Here is a 20506-nt window from a genome sequence, read left to right on the forward strand (position 1 = left end):
AGTTCCCGCCAGAGGTATGATGGCAAGCCAAAATGATGCGGCAGGGCTCATTCTGCTAGAGGGTAAGCCCCAAGCGAGGGGGCTGGATCGTGTCCGGATGCGAAATCCGCAAGTCTGATCTGCCGGTTTAGGAACCGATAAAAGATGCTCGGCCTAAGAAGACGTATGGATGCAATGATGAACGGGAGACAGCTTCAGTCTTCCCAGATAGTCTCCAGGTCCAGGTCCTGGCGACGTTCGGCACCGCAAACACTCCATCGTTTGCGCTTGTCGCTGCGCGGAGTGTACACGCTGGAACCGCCACGAACCGTGCTGAAAGAACTGGACGGAGTCGATGTATCGGATGTACCATGCCGTCGATTGGAGCTGCTTGCAGCATCCGCAGCATCAGCGGCAGCTTTCAGCTCCGCCATGCGATCCTCGTCCTCGAGAGCCTCTGCTTCCGCGTCAGGGATGTCGGGAATAGTTTCCAGAGAGGAAATGCTGGGGCTGCGCGAGCGCAGACTGGTCGGAGTCGACGGGACCGAAGATGTAGACGAAGACGAGTGAATCGGATAGGACTCGTTGTACTTGCCGCCGAGCATGGGGGAGGTATGAACCGAAGGTGGACTGCTCACGGAGGGTTGGATATGGAGGGGCGACGTCGAGCGCATCCGACCGATGCGGGGAAACCCATGTGCCGTTAAGACAGGAGAAGAGCTGCGATGCGAAGAAGGCGATCTGGGGGTGGTGTCGAGCTCTGCATTCTCCGAGATGGTCTCGGAGATATTGAGCGACCCCAAACGGGTCTCGATGTGATCGTCCGCGCGCATCTGCAAGGGCATGGGCCGTTTCGCGCCATCAACGGGAGGATGCGCGGGCATCCCGCGGCCGTTGACGAAGATATATCGTCCCCGAGAGTCCAGCCCTGGGGACGAGTAGGCGCGGGTCATCGATGGCATGCCGGGGATTCCCACCAGTGACCGCGAGCGTAGATGCGACCGGGTCAAAGGAGATCCAGTCCGAGGAGGTGCCGGTGGTTCGGCGGAGAGCGACAAAGTGATCATGACGTCCTCCTTTCCCACCCGTTCCGGCACACCCCCGGTGCTGGACCCGGAGGCAGATGCAGCGCTGGAGTCGGAGGCCGGAGAGCGCTTGTTCTCAGGTCGCGGAGACCCTTCCATCGTGGCGATCCAGGCTGATCGGCGAGGAAAGGGGGAGGGGAAGAGAGGGGTGGCCTTGCAGGTCGAAGATCGAGGAAGGGAGAAGGGGGGTGGATGATGTTCACGCCGGGCGCATCATGGAAAAAAGGGGTGGAGCGAAAAGGGCGCAAAAGACGAAAACCGTGGACCGGCCAGGCTTCGATTGAGAAGAGGTGAACAGAGTTTTGTGGAAGGAGTTGACGGAGCGAAGATTGGAAATCGTCCACGGCCAAAGAAAATGAAAGTGGAAGGAGGTGCGGCGAAAAAAGTCGCGGCCCGGGCCCCCCGTGGACCCTGGCAGGGCTATGTGATACTCCTTTCATTTCTCCTCACCACCGGCCTAACCCTGAACACCAGCCAAACACAATCATTCCGGCGAGCCCAAAGAACCGTTCTTTTGAGCCTGTCGACGCGGTTGCTTTTGTCACTTCCCCCGTCGCTGTTCTCCAGATCGAGGCATCCCCGAACGCTACATCCATGGATCGGCCCCGAGGCGATGGAGATAGCATCCTCGCCCGCCAATAGCAGGAATTCCTGGCCGCAGTTTATCTAGACCTCGATGCTTGACATCCGGCCTGCATCTGCCATTGCCACGCCTCTCTCCACTCTGCCCGAGCCGGGCTTTTCTCGGCGCATTGGGGCCTCAAGATCTAGCGGAGTCCGGGAGAAGTGGACACTGGATTTCACTGTGAAACATGCTCTGAGATCTATCTTGTGCGGCATGTGTCCTGGTGTCTCTACTGGGATGGAGTATGTACTTTGATCCCATAAGGTCGCTGTAGGTTCAGGTACACATCAGTCATACTTACAGGGATATCAACCGAGCTTACCCGAGCGAGCACTAAACTCCAAGTATCCCAGAGAAAAGTCGCGTTAGTATTGCGTCAGACTTATGCTCAACATTGCGTGTTCAGTAATCTCAGAACAATGGCAGATCTTGGCCCAGGCCTTGGGGTATACTTCAGATCCCTGGATTCCAGACAAAGAACCCCACAGGCCGCATCCAGACAGGTGCCACCGGAGCTCATCCTGAGACTTCGTATACTATGAATAGTATACATCGAACCCCCCACCCCAAGAGACGACAAACTCAATTCTTCCATTCTGTCTCCATTCATCTCACCTGCGTTTTGCATCCGATCAACATCATCCGCCTCGCGGGGCAGACGGTAATCCCAGACCTCGAAACCCACCCCTCCGTCGCAGTGGAACCAACACTGCATGCGCGTCAGACCCTGATTCGCCGCAGTTGACAACCAGTGCAAGGATCGCAATTTCGATCTGGGCTACATTTACAGCATTCTAGACGGCTCCAGACCGTCCCAGATGAACTCGAGACTCGATCACATAAGATGGTACATTTTGATAAATAAGAGAACTAAGGAAACTAAGTATACTAGGTCAGTATGGGTGGTATAACTAGGATTATGTAGTAGACAAATTGGGAGAGAATGTGGACGAGCACAGAAAATCACGCAGAAATTAAGCAGAGGTCATTACGAGTGCCCATTCTTCTCATGCTCCAGCTTTTCTTTGCACTTAGTGGCCATAGTCTTGCGCACGTACGTCTCGCGCACCGCGTCGCCCTCATTGCGGAGGACCACCCAGTCGCCCATGCCGCATTCTTCCGGCGCAATACGCACACCACGACCACCACCACCGACAATCACATTGCCAGGACGGTAGTTGGGATCGTGCTGCATACGGCGGATGGCAGAGACGTGGATCTCCGCGTCGAGCGGAACATCACGCACCTCACCACGAGGCAGCGGCCAGCAGATGGGCTTCCAGGAGCCGTCATCCTGGAGATCCATACGACGGAAAGGCAGCCACTCCATGATACGCCAGGACAGGACCGACATTGGGGGAAGACCCTGGTTGAACTCCAAGCAGTCGTGAAGAAGACCCTTGGTGCTGGAGGTGTGCAATGCATGCCAGAAGTCGCGGCTAGCAGCCGAGCGCTGTTTCTCATCGGGCTTCTCACGGTAGGCATCAGGGTCATCTTCCTTGGACTCGGGCACTAGCTGACTAGGTCGGCGAGCATTGATCTCAGCCTGGATGGGACTGTAGTCGCCATCAAACTCCTCCAGACATTGGAACTGCTTCATTTTGCGCTCGTCAAGTTCCAGGCCAGCCTTTTGGGCTTCCTGCACCATCCACACCAGCGGCGCATGGCTCAGCGCCCACAACTCGCCGTCTGCCAACTTCCAGCCACCGCCGATATCAGCGTGGCAGCCCGGGAACCAGATCTCATGGATATCCTGGTCATCCTCGTCACTCTCGTCGTAGTCGCCCTGATGGCTGGGGACTGCAACCGAGAGGCCGGAGTGTCCGCTACGAACGGAGGTCACGTCGTCGGTGGACTGGTTGGGCTTCGGAACAGCGAGACTGTTACGCCGGGGAGACGGGGCGCGGTATCGGTGGGACTTGTCCCCAAAGTTTGACTCGCTCCCAGCTTGAGATGAACGCGCAGTGTGGTAGTACGTCTCACCAGGACCGGGTCCCCATCCGGGTGTCTGGAAGCCAGGGGTCTCTGCCGGGACATTCAACTCGGTGGGTGCGCCATTGCTACCATCGTCCAGACGGATGGCGGGGACTTGCTCCGAGTTGGCATTGCCATGTCGGTCTTGGTGGAAAATATGGAGGTGGTGGTTGGCGTCTTCGTGGCGATGAAGATGTTGTTCCAGACGATTGGCATGAAAATGGGGACGATGACGCTTGTGATGCTTCTCCTTGGGCCGCGGGCCCGAGATGAGATCCTGACGGAACTTGGCGCGACGCTCGTCGATACCGACGGCATGGCGGATGACTCGAGCGGAACTGCGCGCCGTGTAGGGAAACTTGCTGCGTTGCATCCAGGCATTTTCGAAGCGCGGAACACTGTTGACGGTATCGAACAAACCCATGAAGCGAATGCGCGAAATCGGACGACTGAAGGTCTCTCGGAAGGCTTTCATGTACTCGAACAGCTTCTTCTTCTCGGCCTGGTCCTCCTCGGTGTCGCCAGCTCGCTGCTGCCATTTGGCAAAGGTCTTCCAGGCGAAGCGGACCAACTCCTCATTACCGGCTTCCAGAAGGCCGATGTAGTCCAGCATCTCGGCCAGGAAGCGTGCGATATAGGAGCCGCGACTGAAGCCGATGAAGTAGATCTCGTCGCCGGGGGAGTAGTATCGCATCAGGAACTTGTACCCGCCCATAACGTGCTCGTCAAAGGACGAACCAATGGCGGAGTCCTTGGCCTTTTGGTACCAGGACTTGATGCGTTGGATGCGGCCATGGCTGGAGAGCGACTTGGTGGTCACGTAGGTACCGATACCGGGCTGGTAGTAATGGTACTGGTGGCTCTGACTACGGTCGAGCATCTGTTCATGGTCGGTGTGAGTATTCCAACAAAAAACAATCCCGCCAAAGCCTTCCAAGCCTTGGCAGATGCAGATGCACAGCACATACACGAAAAATCTTCAAGACATTGCTGTCGGACTCGTCGCCGGCGAACTTGTTGCCGGTGCCATCGAAGCAGAGCACAAATTGCTTCGGGTTTGGCGACGGGTGAACGTGTGGGTGGGCTTGCGCCATGGTGTCGTCTATTTGCACGGAGACGGCCTCCAAACCATTCAGGGGGCAGACGGTCAAGTATATACGTGGGACCTGTAAAAAAGGTCGAACACAGGATGCGATGCAGCTGGGGCCCTGCAAATCAGGACGAGGAGAAGACGAAAGTGACCAAGGCGATTGGAATGCCTGAAAGGGTGGCACTGAGACGATCGCTGCAAGATACGTCAAGCTCGGGCTGACGGGCTGGTGGGCCTCGCGAGGATCTTCCCGACTTTCTTACTTTTCTGGAACGGTACTGGTACGCTGGTTGCTGTGGTGGTGTGCACAATGATCATCTTCGGAGGCATGAAAATTCCTCCATCCGGCATGTCCCAGCAGGAGGCTGCTCCAGGACCGGTTTTGTTCCTACGCCTTACAGCCTTCTCACATCACACAATGTGAGCCCTATCGAAACCTTCCCTCCAACGGGGGCGCATCTCGTCCAATCGCAAGGCATCGGGTCCTCTTTCTTTGCTTTTGATCTAGGCTGGTCTTGACTCGCACGCGCAGCAGCCAACCTTCCCGGGGCTTGCGTCCAGTGGGGGGGGTTGGCGCCGCTGAATTTCAGAACTCCTGTGCTGTAAGTACATACGGTCCTTCTTCCTCCTTTTGGACACGGCACTGGAGACTATTGGAGCCCAGTGGCCTCGCGGAACCTATCAGACGAAACATGACCAGCACTGTTCGTGGGATCGGGACATTACCGACGATCATTCCCCACGTCGCCTCTGCCAGCGTGGGTGCTCGAATCAACTCGGGGCAAGGGGCATGTCCAGCCCGGGTGTGGATCGGGGCTAGCTTGCTAGTGTCTGGCACTAAACTCACCAAGAGGGGCTGCTGGCCTCCCAGCCCGAACCGCCTTCTACAGCTTTGACGTCTTCACGTTGCGGGGACCCACCTCGTCCGTGCTGCTGAAGATTCGTGGCCAAAGTTGAGACTGACGCGGTCCGAATCTCACAAAGAGGGGAAGAGACAAGGTGGTTGAGGTGGCAGAGATTTTCCTGATTTCTCCTCCCCTTCTTGTGCTTACCCCCTGTGGAGCCCTCAGCTCTGGTGTTTGAAGGTCCGATCCGAGGCGGCTGAAGATGAACAATGCACGATCCCCCAATCACATGGGCCGTGGACTCAATTGCTGAAGATAGATATGTTCGTTCTGCACGGGTGTAATAGTGTGCTCGCTATAATTTGCTTGGCATTGGAGTAGTTCTGCTAGAGGCCTTAGTCCGGTGTTGTACAGCAAGTACAATCTCATGTTATGGGGGACACGCCCTTTTGGTAGGATATCGCCGGGCGGGCGGGCCGCGTCCCCAGAAATGCCACACGTGGGCGTTCCGTGGTTCCCGTCGTCTCTTCACGCGAGTCAGGGCTCGGCTGGCTTTTGACCCCATGATTGATATTCTTGATGGACCATTCCTCGTGCCCTCGCGCAGAGAAGGATATCCTTTCTTTACCACGAGGGAATCCAGTGCATCCTGAAATGGCAACACAGAAAGGACCCTGAGGGTGGGGGCCCGATAGATCAGATTCTGATTGATTCAGATGACTGGCAGCTGGGCCCGCCAATGACAATGGGTCGAATACGGTTCGTTCAGCAGAGCGGCCCGTTCACTGTTCTGGGCGCACGCTAGCTGGGTCAGAGCAGCTAGCGAGTGGGCGAACGGGTGGGTCGTGCCGATCTGAACTTCGAGTGTTTGGTCTAATCTGCATCTGCAGCTGTCCCGAAGAAGTAGCTTAGCACCTTCGGAGATGGACGTTCTGCCGCGACTGGCCGCATTCCCTTACGTCGGTCCAAGCACCTGTCCTCCCCCAAGACCCTCCGTACATCCTCCACTAGTATGCACCCATTGTCACTGGCAGTCTCTACATCATACCCAGCTACGCCATACAGCTACAGCACGGACATGGAGGGTTTGACAGCCCCCCGATTCTATCCCCTCGACCGGTTGATCCGGCGATCTTCACAGCCAGCCACGATTTTTCGACCGAAATGGTCAAGGGTGTCGTGCTCTGGATTACCCCCACTTCGTGCTGCCACGCTCCATCGCGCGCCGTCTGGCTGGATCTCGCGATCCCAGATGTGGGGCATCGTGACTTCCGAGATTCGGTTCGCGCGTACACCGCTACTGCCACTTGACATCAGTCACACCTGTACACTTGTGGCTGGTCGATCTCGAGCCTCGCGAGCATGTCTTTCGTCAGATGGTCGAGATGTTTCAAGGGGGGAAGGTGTGCCGTCGAGGTGCGCGTGTATTCACGTACCGGTGGATGCTCCAAATGTCACCTTCCACGGGACTATCCCGACAATTGACACAATAATGCTGGAGAAAAAGAAAATAAAAAAAAGAACGAACTGTCCACTCGTGCAGAGTTTCAGCGCTGCCCTGGGTGACGTGCCGTGTCCAATTGCCTAGGCCCACCCCCTTTCCCAAACCGCATGGAAAGCTCCCCACTCTGGCAAACCTGCATGGTGATCATTTACTCGGTTCAGCGGTTCGTCATCGAGGGGAGCCATGCTTTTCGGTGGGATCCGCGACCAAATCAGCTCCAGCTGGCCATCAACCGAGCTTGTTCCCCGCGGGGCCGCCGGTCTGATTGGCAGCGGGCCATCAGTCCTGAGCCACAGCCTCCGGGCAGATCGAGGCTAGTGTCGCCCTGGTCGGTCCATTTCCAATGAGATCTGGGCCTCGCAGTCAATCAACTATTGGTGATAACAAATCCGCCACCGCGGACGCTCCACAGTCCTGCAGCTGGTCCTCACCTGGGTCGCCCGCACAGCTCGTTTTTAAATCTGGCGCGCGCGCAGCACTCGTCGCGATTTTCTTTCCCCCTGATCTGGCCCGAGGTAGCCACCTTAATCCTTTGCTTAATTCACTCCCTCCTCTCCCGGTTCAATTCCTTTTATACATAGTGACTTTGTCTGTGCGACGTTTCTCAGACGCCTGTCACCATGTCGATGCTGCGGAGATTTTCTACGCAGTTCAAGCGGAACAAGGACCAAAACGGTGATGCTGAGCACCCCAAGCCCGCCAAAGAAAACAGCAAGCGTTTCTCCAAGGCTGCCTCAGCGCGCAAGTCTACCTCTAACGATGACAGCCGCGCTGTGAACCGCGATGAGGTTATCGCAGTCTTCGAGAAGTATGCGCAAGCCATCCACGCTTCGCGCGAGCCTCTGCCCAACCAGACCGGTGATGGCACCTACCTCAAGCACGACCAGTCCTCAGGACTGTTCAATGATATCAAGTCCCTCGGTTTCCGTGATCTGAACACTGTCAAGGACCTGATCAAGAACAAGGCCTCTGGCGAGCTGATTGACGACAAGACCTACCTCATGGAGCGCATTATCCAGGTATGTATACAGCCTCGCAAACAAGAAATTGACTCAATTGGGTTCAACTTTGATATGCGGCGCGAATAGAGAGCTAACACGGCTGGATTTAGCTTGTTGCCGACATGCCCGGTCACTCCAAGAACCGCACCGAGCTCACCAATCAATTCCTGGATGAGCTGTGGAACTCATTGCCTCACCCCCCTCTCTCGTAAGATCCCCGAACGACCTATATAAACCTGGAAAGCTTAATTTGCTGACACAACAACAGCTACATGGGTGATGACTACAAATACCGTTCCGCCGACGGATCGAACAACAACCCTACGCTTCCCTGGTTGGGTGCGGCCAATACCCCCTACTGCCGCACCATTCCTCCTCTGACCATCCAACCGAGCGGTCTGCCTGACCCCGGTCTGGTCTTCGACAGCCTGTTCGCTCGTCAGGAGTTCACCCCTCACCCCAACAAGGTCTCCAGTGTTTTCTTCGACTGGGCTTCTCTGATCATCCATGGTAAGCATCTGATGTCGTTGCTAGGATTTGAATGTGGATACTGACTTTCGATTATAGATATCTTCCAGACCGACTACCGCCAACAGCACCTGAACAAAACCTCTGCTTACCTCGACCTCTCCATCCTGTACGGTGATGTCAAGGAGCAGCAGGATCTGATCCGTTCCCACAAGGACGGAAAGCTCAAGCCTGACTGCTTCTCCGAGGGTCGTCTGCAGGCTCTGCCTGCTGCTTGCGGTGTTTTGCTGGTCATGCTGAACCGTTTCCACAACAACGTTGTCGAGCAGCTTGCTCTGGTTAACGAGAACAACCGTTTCCCCAAGCCTCGTCCGGATCTTTCCGAGGAGGACACCAAGAAGGCCTGGGCCAAGTATGACGAGGACCTGTTCCAGACTGGTCGTCTGATCACGTGCGGTCTGTACATCAACATTACTCTGTACGACTACCTGCGTACCATTGTCAACTTGAACCGCACCAACTCCACTTGGTGCCTCGACCCCCGTGCTCAGATGGAGAAGGCTGGTGCCACTCCCTCTGGTCTCGGTAACCAGTGTTCCGTTGAGTTCAATCTGGCCTACCGCTGGCACTCCACCATCAGTCAGGGGGACGAGAAGTGGATCGAGCAGATCTACTATGACCTCATGGGCAAGCCTGCTGAGGAGGTCACCATGCCTGAACTCCTGCAGGGTATGAAGAAGGTTGAGGGTATGCTTGATGCCGATCCCTCCAAGCGTACCTTTGCCAACCTGAAGCGTCAGGAGGATGGTACCTTTAAAGATGAGGAGCTTGTCCAGATCCTTACCCACGCTACCGAGGATGTTGCCAGCTCCTTCGGTCCCCGCAACGTCCCTAAGGCTCTTCGTTCCATCGAGATCCTGGGTATGGAGGCCGCCCGCAGATGGCACGTCGGTTCTCTCAACGAGTTCCGTAAGCACTTCGGCCTGAAGACTTACGACACTTTCGAGGAGATCAACTCCGATCCCGAAATTGCCAACTCCCTGCGTCATCTGTATGAGCACCCCGACAACGTCGAGCTGTACCCCGGTATCGTCTCCGAGGAGGCCAAGGAGCCCATGATTCCCGGTGTCGGTATTGCCCCTACCTACACCATTTCTCGTGCCGTCCTGTCCGATGCCGTCGCTCTGGTCCGTGGTGACCGTCACTACACCGTTGACTACAACCCCCGCAACCTGACCAACTGGGGTTACAACGAGTGCCGTTACGACCTGAACATCAACCAGGGCTGTGTTTTCTACAAGCTGGCTACTCGTGCCTTCCCTAACTGGTACAAGCCTGACTCCATCTACGCCCACTACCCCATGACCATCCCCAGCGAGAACCGCAAAATCATGAAGAACCTGGGCCGTGAGCAAGACTACTCCTACGACGCTCCCTCTTACCTCCCCATCCGCGCCAACCTGGCCTCTCACCAGAGCGCCCAGCAGGTCCTGAACAACCCCGAGGACTTCACTGTCGCTTGGAGCAGCACCATGCAAGACCTCTTTGGCAAGGGTGACTTTGACGCTAAGCAACAGCAGACTATGGGCCAGGCTTTCAGCACTGAGGAGTTCCCCGAACTCGTCAAGAAGTTTTACGAGGATGTCACCACCCGCCTCATCAACGACAAGGGTGCCAAGCTGGCTAAAATCAACCAGGTCGACATCACCCGCGATGTCGGCAACCTGGCTCATATCCACTTCGCCTCTACCCTCTTTGGCTTGCCCCTGAAGACCGAGGAGAACCCCAACGGCCTCTTCACTGAGCACGAGATGTACATGATTCTGACCACCGTCTTCTCCGCTCTGTTCTTCGATGTGGACGCCACCAAGTCCTACTCGCTGAACCGCGCTGCTTCCGCCGTCGCTCAGCAGCTCGGCCAGGTCGTCGAGGCTACCGTCAAGGCTGACACCAACAGCGGTCTCCTGTCCGGTCTCATGAACAGCTTCCGTCCCCACGACAACGCTCTCCGTGAGTACGGCACCAGCGCCCTCCGCCGCCTTGAGGAGGCCGGCCTCAACTCCAAGCAGATCACCTGGTCCCAGATCATTCCGACCATCGTCGGGATGGTCCCCAACCAGGGCCAGGTCTTCACTCAGGTTATTGAGTACTACACTGGTGAGGGCAAGAAGCACCTTCCCGAGATCAACCGCCTCGCCAAGCAGGACTCAAAGGAGAACGACGAGAAGCTGTTCCGCTACTGCCTGGAGGCCATTCGTATCAATGGAACCTTCGGTGCTTTCCGTGAGGCCCAGAACGACGTTACCGTCCAGGACAACGGAAAGACCATTGAGATCAAGGCCGGCCAGCAGGTCTTCGCCTCCTTCGTCCAGGCCAACCACGACCCCAGCATTTTCCCTGAGCCTAACGAGGTCAACCTCAACCGTCCTCTGGAGTCTTACCTCAACCAAGGCCAGGGCCCCAACACCGGCTTCGGCAAGGAGATCACCAAGATCGCTCTCGTCGCCATGCTACGCGTCGTCGGCCGTTTGGAAAACCTCCGTCGCGCCCCCGGCGACCAGGGCCAGCTCAAGAAGATCCCCCAGGATGGCGGCTACTACGTCTACCTCCGCCAGGACGGTACTTCGTACTTCCCCTTCCCTATGTGTAAGTTTTGCTTGCTCACACCCTCCAAAATCTTTCTGGAACATGACACTGACTTGAATTTCTTTTTAGCGCTCAAGCTTCACTGGGACGGCGACTTCCCTGCCAAGAAATAAGCGACCCATCGAGTTTAATAAAATGCACCTTTGTCTTAATCGCTTGTACTAGATCTGGACGGGGTTTAATGTGCGGCACTTCTCGTGGGTGGCCATGGTTTACGTTCTGCGTTTGCTTCCGGGAACTTGCTTGTTCTCAAGGATATCCAGAAACTGTGCTTCTAGTTATCAAATGCTTTGTAGCTTTAGTGTATAGTTCAATTATGAGATTGTTACAAGATATTATTGGATTCTAGAGCGTAGCCCGTCCGTAATACTGCGAAGTAAAGCAGCAATAGTACATGGCAAAAACGACGTGATAGCAACAGTTGTTGTCAAAACACGATAAAGAGAGGCCAGAATTCCGATAAGCCCTCTCTCAAGCCTCGGAAAATTGCTGGAAGTTGAGCGCAACCATGCAGTATAAGCAACAAAAATATCAGGAGCACGATCAAATCTTTCGGGTCCATATCGAGGATGTGGGGCACTTAATACAATAAGGCGGTTTGTTTGTTTAGTCGGATATTCGTAAGTTGAAACCTTTGGATTAAATATTCGTAGAAAGGAAAATATCTCGAGGTCATACCAGCTACTCAGTAGCTATTTGGCAATATCGATCCAAAGTATGGTTTTTGAACCCATTGATCTTGGATAATAGCCCCAAAGGGTCTAGTTCCATCGCCCATTTGGGACTAGTAGTAATAACCCCACTGCATAATCAAGGAGAGTCTGTCTGTCCTTATTTTGAGACTCGAGAGAATTGAATCGAGAGAGATTTTGACAACCAGCTTAATAATTCAATTGCAAAATGCCGTAGTTAACTATCGGCTAGCAAGCTGATATCAAATGAGTCCGAGTCTTGGCGCTCCCGTATAGGTCACAGGCTCTCACCGCCTTCGCGGCCACAATCTATCAACAATCGGGGGAGGTCCGAATATCAACACCCAGCTCCAAAGCCACATCGCGCAAAAATGCCTCCCAAAGCCGCCAAGGGCGAGTACATCGAAACAGTAAGTTCTAGTCCTCTCAGCACTCCAGTGAAGCCTACAGACACGAATGCAAGTCTCCAATCCCAAGAACCACTGAGTAACACGCACCAGGATACGGGAAACAAGATCTCGCGCCGGTCCCAAATCCACGGCACGCAGCACATCATTCTGGGCGGAAAGACAGTCATCCAAGCTGAAGCCGTCATCCGGGGTGATCTCTACCGACTCCCCTCCACCCCCGCCTCAACAGATCCCAATAATCCACCCCAACCATCCACAGCGCCCAGCGTCGCAATCACCGTCGGACGATACAGCTACATTTCCAAGGGTGCGATCCTGCGCCCGCCGAGCAGATTGCACCGCGGTGTCCACTCGTATTACCCGCTCAAAATCGGCGACCACGTTTTCGTCGGCGAGTCGGCTGTCGTTGAGGCGGCATCTTTGGGAAACCATGTTCATGTTGGGGCTCGGGCGACGGTTGGAAGCATGGCTATCATAAAGGACTTTTCTGTTGTGCTAGATGGGGCGGTTGTGCCGCCGGGTATGGTTGTGCCGAGCTGGTGTGTTGTTGGGGGTCGACCTGCGAGAATTGTTGGTGAAGTTGGCGAGGGGTATGGGGTTGAAGGGGCTGAGGGTGGCTTGGCGAGAGAGAGATATCGGGCTGTTGGGCGATCGTGAGAGGTAAAAGCCTCAGTTTTTTTGAGTGGCGTTTTTTTTTTTACTGTTGCATGATACCCCCTCTGCCTTTCCTCGCCAAGTGGATTTGATACGATCGCGCTATTTTCTGAAATGGATACTACTACTCTGGAACATAAATTCGGGTTGTTTTCTTGGGTATTGTATACCAACGACTGAAATATATCCATAAAATCATGAGGGGACATAAAGACCGCGGCTCCCTCAAAGTTGAGAAAGGCGCATAAACAATTCCTTGCAGCGCATGTCCTATCCCATCTTTTCCACATGTACCTCCCGAGTTAGCCGCGGTATATCCTTCAAAACAAGTACCCCGAGCTCCTCAAAGGCTAGATCGTTGATCCAACGACCATTGGGTTGCACAAGCTGACCCTTGGACAGTTTCGACGCAAGATAAAGCCAGTTCAGCGCATTCCCCACCGTACTCACCTCATCGCAGACGTGGCTGAGCGCATACTCCGACATGCGGCGGTAGAGGGCATTATCCGTCCACAAATCGTACAGATGTTGTGCAACCGCATCGGTATCACCGACATCCACGAGAAACCCGTTTTTGTTGTTTTCGATCTGCAAGGGGATTCCACCGGCGCGCGTAGCAATGACGGGTTTGCCCTTGTGAATTGCCTCGGAGACTTTAATCTCGAAGCCCTCGCGCGTCGATAGCTGCAATGCAATGGTGGCCTTGGACATGAGGGCGTTCAAAACTTGATCCGAGGGTCTCAGCCGCATGACGCAAATCTGATCTCGGAGATGCGGGATCTGGTGGTCAATGTAATACATCGCCTCGTCGTAAATCACCGCACCGTCGGGGTCATCAACCGAGCCATGACCGCAGATCAATAGCTTTGGCGGAGTTTTATGAGTCCTGTCACGCACGAGTCGATCATGAAACTTTACGTACGAATCCAGCACGTCGAATATTCCCTTGGACGGGTCGAACCGCGCTATCTGCACGATATACTGGTCTGGGGAGGGCAAGTTAGTCAGACTCTCAGCACATGCATGTTAATCAGATAGCTTGCCTTCTGGATATTGGATCGCCGGCATTTCTGCATTTCTACAGGCAGCATTGAAAATTCGGCCATAGTGCGCCACGTCCCAGTCTCGCATGTTCTTGTTCAATCCATCCAACCTAAGCCAGGTCAGCGAGAAAATTTTGATGCAGGCTTATCAGGCTGCGTTGCTTACCAGTCGGTTGTGGCCGGCATATAGCCCACGATCTTCGGCGGCACGTCATGCGGTACAAAGGTGCACACTGGATGACTGATAAAGCAATCCGACAGTTTTATATCGTTCCAGAGGAACTCCCATAATTCGGCCTGGGGGCTTCCGGCGGTCGCGACCAAGTCACTTCGAATTTGAATGTGACTTCGAAAGATGATGGGCCGATTTGGATCTGCCTTTTTGGCAATGGGTATCAATCCTGGCATCTGAGGATCATCGACAATCAAAATATCGGCGCCGCCATCAGATGGTGCGCAGAGAGGACCCCCGGGCCCAGTCCAGTATCGCTTGGCGTTTTCCTCAATCCATTCTCGCAACAACGTCTGACTTGCCGTAGTAAGACGTTCCTCTGGGCGAGCAACACCCTGGAGAATATTGTGATTGTTCTTGGTGATTCGAAAAACGCCCGGCCGCGGCTTCGGAACGTACCTATTGCAGACAAGCTCAATTAGTCTTCGCCCCCCCCTCGCGATGTTATACCAATTGCAGACCCACCATTTGATGTCCGTGCCCAGAGAATTCGAAAATCGCACGAGAGCATGTCTCATCAAAGCCACGCCTCCACCCTGCGGAGTCGCGCTGAAAAAGGCAATCTTCACCTTGCGGTGCTTTAGGTCGGACGCATATTGTTGCACCGCCGACCAGGTCCTGTCGGAGACGGTCTTTTGGAAATCCTCGAGGTCGGTCAATCGCACGTGGAATCCCGTGTCAACTTCCACGAGGCCCATCAGACCGACCTGCAGCAAGGGATGTTTTCCGGACCAAACAATCTGCGCAAGGATCAGCGTTCGTGCTCCACAATTTCGCCGATCAAACGAACCTAACGGATTTTCGCGCCATGGACTCGGCTTGTTCATCGATTGTTTTTACATCCCAGGTTCGTGGATGCGATGGACGACGAGTTGTGAAGCGGTCTACGAGGCTGTATTCCGGTAGGACGAGGGGGATGATATCAAGCTCCGCCCAGAGACGGGAGCAGAGGCCCTTGCAACAATCTGCGACATGCCTGGGCATCGCTATTCCCATGATTTTCTCTAAGTGGGTTTCTGCATATTTCTTCAGCTCGGCCAAAATGAATTCGACGGCCAGCTCTTCGCAGGGTCGCTCCTCGTCCGGCTGGATCTCCTTTTGAATGAAGTCTAGTAGATATGTGGGGTCCCGGATTGCGAGGGCGATTGTAGAAGAATGGTGGCTGGCGAAGTAGCCCGAAACTCCTGCATAAATGGTCTTTGACTCATTAGTTCGAGGTCAGTATTCATCCCCAGTTGCACGTACATCAGAAGGAGGTGCCAACCAGGCATTTCTCTTGAACTGTTGCGACAGGCGGCGCTGCTGCGTCACCGATGCGCGGCGTGAGAAAGTGTCGTCGGGGGCCATTTTGTTATTTCAGTGCAAGTACACCATTAGGGATAAAAAAGAGCTCTCTGATAGAAAGAATGGGAATTGAAGAACTGGCAGGGGTCGCAGCGGAGAGGATAAGGTACAATAAAACCTGCTCGTGAGACAGCGTCCTCATCAATGACGTCGCAGACTCTCACAAACCCTCACAAACCCACGGTTCCTGCGCCAACTTCAAGGGGACATTGTGTCCCGATTGAACACCCTAAAGGGGTCTATATGTTAATTTTTGATAGCGTGATTGTCCCTGAGGGTCTGCATATCAGCATACCGGTGCCACCGTAAATTAGCAGTGGAGCCCGCGCCGAAACGCCGACTGCCTCTGGGGTGGCTGAGTAAGCGGTGTGCCCCTTTTCCCCCGCGCGATTCTGTTTTCTCGATCTTCGCACTTGCTCGACTTCAGATTGTTGCTGCTCGCCTCGCTCCCCTCCTCACCTCCCTCCTCGACCAGGCGCCTCCGTGTCGCCCGCCCGCTCTAAATCTCCCCGACCTCCAATTGACGCGTCGCCAAGATGGGTGGCCAAGTATCCAAGATGATGGGGAAGATCTTCGGCACGAAGGAAATGCGGATCCTGATGCTGGGTTTGGATGCCGCTGGAAAGACCAGTAAGGAGCTTTTCTGCTGATGGTACTGATAGACAATCACTCACAATGCCTCAGCTATTCTTTACAAATTGAAGCTCAGCAACCAGGACGTGACCACCATTCCCACCGTCGGTTTTAACGTTGAGAGCGTCACCTACAAGAACGTCAAGTTCAATGTTTGGGATGTCGGCGGTCAGGACAAGATTCGCCCTCTCTGGCGACACTATTATTCCGGCACACAAGGTCTGATTTTTGTGGTGGACTCGAGCGACACTGCGCGTATGGAGGAAGCCCGCTCGGAACTGCACAAGATCATCAACGATCGCGAAATGAAGGACGCCTTGCTGCTTGTGTTCGCCAACAAGCAAGATATCGGCGGCCGTACGTCCCCTAAATTCCTCCTTCTGCTGGTGATGGCCCCGTGAGCTTCGAACAATACTGACCGATTGATCAGACTTGAGCCCCGAGGAGGTCACCCAACAGCTCCAGCTCACCAAGCTGAAGGACAAGCTATGGTACGTCGCGCCCAGTGTCGCGACGGACGGAACCGGTATTTTCGAAGGCCTAGTAAGTTCCTTCTTCTGCTTGACCGGATCCAAAACAATAGCTGACCCGCACGCCCCCACTTCCAGGCGTGGCTCTCCAACAACGTCAAGACCCAGCCGCAGAAATAAATACGCCCCGCTGCGATCTCGAGAGGCTTCCCCTCCCAGCCTCGTGTACAACACCTCGCACTGTCCGACAAGTAATTTCTCTTTTCGATTCATGTCCCGTGTTTGATGACAAGACGACGCAGCATTTGGGTTTTTTGGCTTCATGTTTTTTTGGATTGTCTCCTTGGGTCCCTTTCTTTTATGTGTGGCCTCTTTTCTTTTCCTGCCTTTCCCCCTTTGTTCCATTTTCCTTCTATGATATCCCCTCTGTTGCTACATGGACTCGTCAGAGCTCCGCCTTAATTTATTTAATTCTCTCAAGTGGTTCATATCATCAGCGTTGCCATTGTTCGATTGCCCTGTCATTATTGTGGATTGCCGATGTTAATAGAATTGACTGGTTTTCAAAGGCGGAGGAGAGCTGGTTCTGGAGCCGAGATAGAGAATCAACTTCCAAAAATATGACATGCATTTGACTGAATGGATATTCTCGAGTATAGCTATTAGTCTTCATAAATTTCGTGATCCACGGAATCGGACTCCGATGCGGCTGAGATTCCCAAGGCCGCGGAACACTTGCCCTCATGGTTACGTCGGTGCGGGCACTGGTTTCCGCGCTTGCGTGAGGCAAACTTGAACTGAACTATCGTGCTTATGGTATGAGATTTTCCATTCCAGGGACGCCACCACCAAGGTAATGCATAGCGTGCAATATCACTTATCATATTGTCAACGTGACGACCAACCCGGAGATAGTTCCCTCTGCGATGCTACTTGCCACCCACCAATATAAGATGCAAAATGCATGGTGGATGCGATCATTGAGTTCCACGATTCAATCAACCCGTCCAAGCTGCCCATATAGCAACGCAATTACCAACACACTAATCTCTGAGTAACAGTCTGGACCAAAATGCCCGCTTTCAAAAATGGAGACCGAGTCAACTACAAGGCAGTTGGCGGTAGGACTCCCATCGAACACTGTTATAAAGAATTAAAATAACTAACATTGGGATCCACAAGGTCGAAACTCTCATACAAACCAAAGCGTCGGAGTAATTCGAAACGTCTGCACCTCCACGGCTAGCTTGACAGGCCGCATTGTCGAGGCATCGGAAGAGGAGCCACACTATGAGGTACGTCTGACGAGGCAGCCAGTGAAGAAGCCTGGCTAGCAATACCCGTGGCTTCAATGCTCATGGCTGGGCGCAGGTCGAGAATGAGAATACACGTAAGAGGTCGGCTGTGAAGGAGGGGAACATTCTTGGTCCTGCGGAGTGAGTGGGAATGGGCTTGAAGTTTTCATCTGATATTGTCGATTTAATCGTACATCCAAAGGACTCCCGTCTTTCTCAATTTCTAGAATCAGACCCTATCTCCTTAAACCTCATTTGCTGTCAAGGTTGTTCATTGTAGCACCAAGTTCTCTACCGTCTCAGTCATAGCTCCAGGACCAGAAGAAGCCGACTCCCTGATTTGTCTTGAGTTCCTTGTTCTTCGCATAGAGCCCCGCCACAGCAGCGGCACTGAAACCGGCGACAGCAATAGAAGTATGTCCAACAGCAGGACTATGTGAACGTGATGATCGAGTGCCGGCTCCGCTGGCGATCGATCAGACCAGTACGGGCACTACTACCCAAGTCTGGGGTTTTTCTGTGCCGAGATCGAACCGGAAGATGACACCGTCCCGCGAGGTAGAACGAGTGCGGTAGTGCCGTCGTTGGCTGCGCTCATTGTGTGATCTGAGGTTTTCGTCCTCATCAGAGCTTGAAGCTGAGATGGGTCTTGAGGGAGTTCTGAGAGAACTCTCGGATGGCTCCCACGAAAAATTCATCGAACGTGGAAGGTCTTCGGATCCCGGATAATCAAATGGTGCTTCTGATTTTGCTCGGGGTCGTAAAACAGTTTTCCCGGTATCATAGGGTCTCATGGGAGGTCTTCGTACAACATCATTCAGTGTATTCATCCCAGGTCCCTGTTCCACGACAACGGGAAATTGTGCTTGTACCAGACGGCCACCATCCAAGGTTAATTGGCCCTCGGGAGCTTCAATATTGGAGAATGTTTCGTTGAGTATGTCGGCTAATTGAGGATCCTGGGTCTTCTAGTACACTGCAACTTCGGTAGCGTGCAGTTTCATGATCCCATTTCGTATCCTCTGCCTTCGAGCCTCTTCTAGCGTTGACTGGCACATGTCGATCTTGGTGAGAAATTTCTGGATAATATGCTCATATGCACTGAATTCTGGCATAACATCGGCTTTTATAGATGGAGATAGCCTGTCTAGTGAAGCTGGAAGTATTGGGTTTGGGCGAGCTGCCGCTGTTCCCATTACTGTAAATGTTGTCGTAGATGCAGTGGCACGGATCGGGCCGGCGTCATCATTGATATAAATCATCTGAATGGACCTTGTGAGGTGGGTGTATTTTGCCTCGCTCTCTTGCTCGTTTTTGAGTAGCATTTGGATCAATTTGCGCTGCTCCTCCAGTGTGGAGACGTTATTCATCCTGTTGAGTACAATTAGCAGCTGTCAGCACTTGACTGGAAGCTTACTTACCTGCGAAGTTGCCCTGCGTACATGATGACATTCAACATGAATAGCATAGTCGACTTCAATCTCTCCAAATTGCTTTTGAGCAGATCAAGGTCCGAGCCGAGAAAAGCAGCCGTGAGCTTCCACGCTCCGCGCTGGGAACGATTCTTCCCAGCCACAGTATTCTACTTCTCAATCGCTTCATCGATTCGTTTGAATACTGCCGTGCACTCGCTAAGTACCACTTGCGCTGTCTTGAAAGCCTGTTCGGAGCAAAGCTTGGCTTGCTCATCCTGTTCAAGTGTTGTTTAAGTGTTGTTCCGAGCTCTCGCAGGATCGTGCATCTGAGCGAGATGTCGCTTGAGAGGCTTTGCATAGCCTGGTTGGTATCTTTGATTTGTCCGTAGAAGGAGCACATTTTTACTAAGAGCTTCATGCCAAGGTCTGCGATCTGGACTATGCTTGCTACAACGCCAATGACTTCGAGGCCTGACATTGTGTCATCATTCTCGACTTCCCACTTTCCTCGGATAAAACAAAAGCTTGGCGTATCGATCAGGATTTTCCTGGTAGCTACAAATAGAAGCCTAACTTCTGGTCTGACATGTCGGCCAGGACTGGGAATCGCGAGGCTAACACCGCGTGACTGTGACAAGCCACAAATGCGGGGCACGTTGCTGGAATGAGTGAGACTGCAAGTTAGATCAAGCTGCGTCTTATCTTAAATCGTCTTGGTCGGCAATGCCTTCTGCCTTTTCGAATTATGTAAGCCAATCAAAGCCAAGGCAAGCTCGCCATCGGTGGGGACCTTGGACGATAAGCTTGGGAGTATAAAAGGGAGGGAATCCCGGCATCCGTTTCTTACCCTATGAATCAACCTACTTCTACCTCTTGACTTCGGTCTTCCCCATGATGCTATCTTCCATCTTGAGAAAATTTATCACGAACATGAGTGGATTGACTATTTCCAAGAATCGTACGTTAAGTTGGTATTCCAAAGAGATATCATGACCTTCATCCCAGGCATCAGGCCAGCGCGCTGTACAAAAACAAAAGATCCCAGACCCCGTCGCATTGTTGAATAGGCAATCAGAGAATGGCCGTGGCAGGCAAATGTAC

The 20506-nt window shown here is 53.6% G+C and overlaps 9 protein-coding genes across 9 annotated transcripts; 5 read left to right on the forward strand and 4 right to left on the reverse strand.

The window, feature by feature from the left end:
- Window positions 1-194: 194 nt before the first annotated feature.
- N7532_003927 (uncharacterized protein) lies at window positions 195-1163 on the reverse strand (the record flags this gene model as incomplete). The annotated part of the gene is made up of 1 exon (XM_056616421.1): window positions 195-1163. The coding sequence occupies one exon, from the start codon at window positions 1161-1163 to the stop codon at window positions 195-197; it is 969 nt and encodes a 322-aa protein (XP_056476778.1).
- A 1514-nt stretch (window positions 1164-2677) lies between these two features.
- On the reverse strand, window positions 2678-4757 carry N7532_003928 (T6SS phospholipase effector Tle1-like catalytic domain-containing protein; the record flags this gene model as incomplete). Its single annotated transcript, XM_056616422.1, has 2 exons — window positions 2678-4543; window positions 4632-4757. The coding sequence occupies 2 exons, from the start codon at window positions 4755-4757 to the stop codon at window positions 2678-2680; spliced, it is 1992 nt and encodes a 663-aa protein (XP_056476779.1).
- Window positions 4758-6521: 1764 nt separating this feature from the next.
- N7532_003929 (uncharacterized protein) lies at window positions 6522-6909 on the forward strand (the record flags this gene model as incomplete). Its single annotated transcript, XM_056616423.1, has 2 exons — window positions 6522-6608; window positions 6664-6909. 2 exons carry the CDS (start codon window positions 6522-6524, stop codon window positions 6907-6909), a joined length of 333 nt encoding a protein of 110 aa, XP_056476780.1.
- An 813-nt stretch (window positions 6910-7722) lies between these two features.
- On the forward strand, window positions 7723-11330 carry N7532_003930 (peroxidase/cytochrome P450 family protein; the record flags this gene model as incomplete). Its single annotated transcript, XM_056616424.1, has 5 exons — window positions 7723-8121; window positions 8214-8311; window positions 8372-8613; window positions 8671-11217; window positions 11287-11330. The coding sequence occupies 5 exons, from the start codon at window positions 7723-7725 to the stop codon at window positions 11328-11330; spliced, it is 3330 nt and encodes a 1109-aa protein (XP_056476781.1).
- A 950-nt stretch (window positions 11331-12280) lies between these two features.
- On the forward strand, window positions 12281-12976 carry N7532_003931 (dynactin subunit 5; the record flags this gene model as incomplete). Its single annotated transcript, XM_056616425.1, has 1 exon — window positions 12281-12976. The coding sequence occupies one exon, from the start codon at window positions 12281-12283 to the stop codon at window positions 12974-12976; it is 696 nt and encodes a 231-aa protein (XP_056476782.1).
- Window positions 12977-13243: 267 nt separating this feature from the next.
- On the reverse strand, window positions 13244-15595 carry ccg9 (putative trehalose synthase (Ccg-9); the record flags this gene model as incomplete). Its single annotated transcript, XM_056616426.1, has 6 exons — window positions 13244-13959; window positions 14056-14126; window positions 14183-14647; window positions 14714-14988; window positions 15035-15445; window positions 15494-15595. The coding sequence occupies 6 exons, from the start codon at window positions 15593-15595 to the stop codon at window positions 13244-13246; spliced, it is 2040 nt and encodes a 679-aa protein (XP_056476783.1).
- Window positions 15596-16128: 533 nt separating this feature from the next.
- On the forward strand, window positions 16129-16875 carry N7532_003933 (ADP-ribosylation factor family protein; the record flags this gene model as incomplete). Its single annotated transcript, XM_056616427.1, has 4 exons — window positions 16129-16222; window positions 16277-16582; window positions 16656-16768; window positions 16834-16875. The coding sequence occupies 4 exons, from the start codon at window positions 16129-16131 to the stop codon at window positions 16873-16875; spliced, it is 555 nt and encodes a 184-aa protein (XP_056476784.1).
- Window positions 16876-17767: 892 nt separating this feature from the next.
- N7532_003934 (hypervirulence associated TUDOR domain-containing protein) lies at window positions 17768-18135 on the forward strand (the record flags this gene model as incomplete). Its single annotated transcript, XM_056616428.1, has 3 exons — window positions 17768-17837; window positions 17878-17990; window positions 18067-18135. 3 exons carry the CDS (start codon window positions 17768-17770, stop codon window positions 18133-18135), a joined length of 252 nt encoding a protein of 83 aa, XP_056476785.1.
- An 823-nt stretch (window positions 18136-18958) lies between these two features.
- N7532_003935 (uncharacterized protein) lies at window positions 18959-19458 on the reverse strand (the record flags this gene model as incomplete). The annotated part of the gene is made up of 2 exons (XM_056616429.1): window positions 18959-19361; window positions 19412-19458. The coding sequence occupies 2 exons, from the start codon at window positions 19456-19458 to the stop codon at window positions 18959-18961; spliced, it is 450 nt and encodes a 149-aa protein (XP_056476786.1).
- Between the last annotated feature and the right edge of the window lie 1048 nt (window positions 19459-20506).

The sequence above is a fragment of the Penicillium argentinense genome (genome assembly GCF_028826775.1).
Source record: "Penicillium argentinense strain IBT 30761 chromosome Unknown utg000004l_segment0_segment0, whole genome shotgun sequence".
In the NCBI taxonomy this organism is placed as follows: Eukaryota; Fungi; Ascomycota; class Eurotiomycetes; order Eurotiales; family Aspergillaceae; genus Penicillium; species Penicillium argentinense.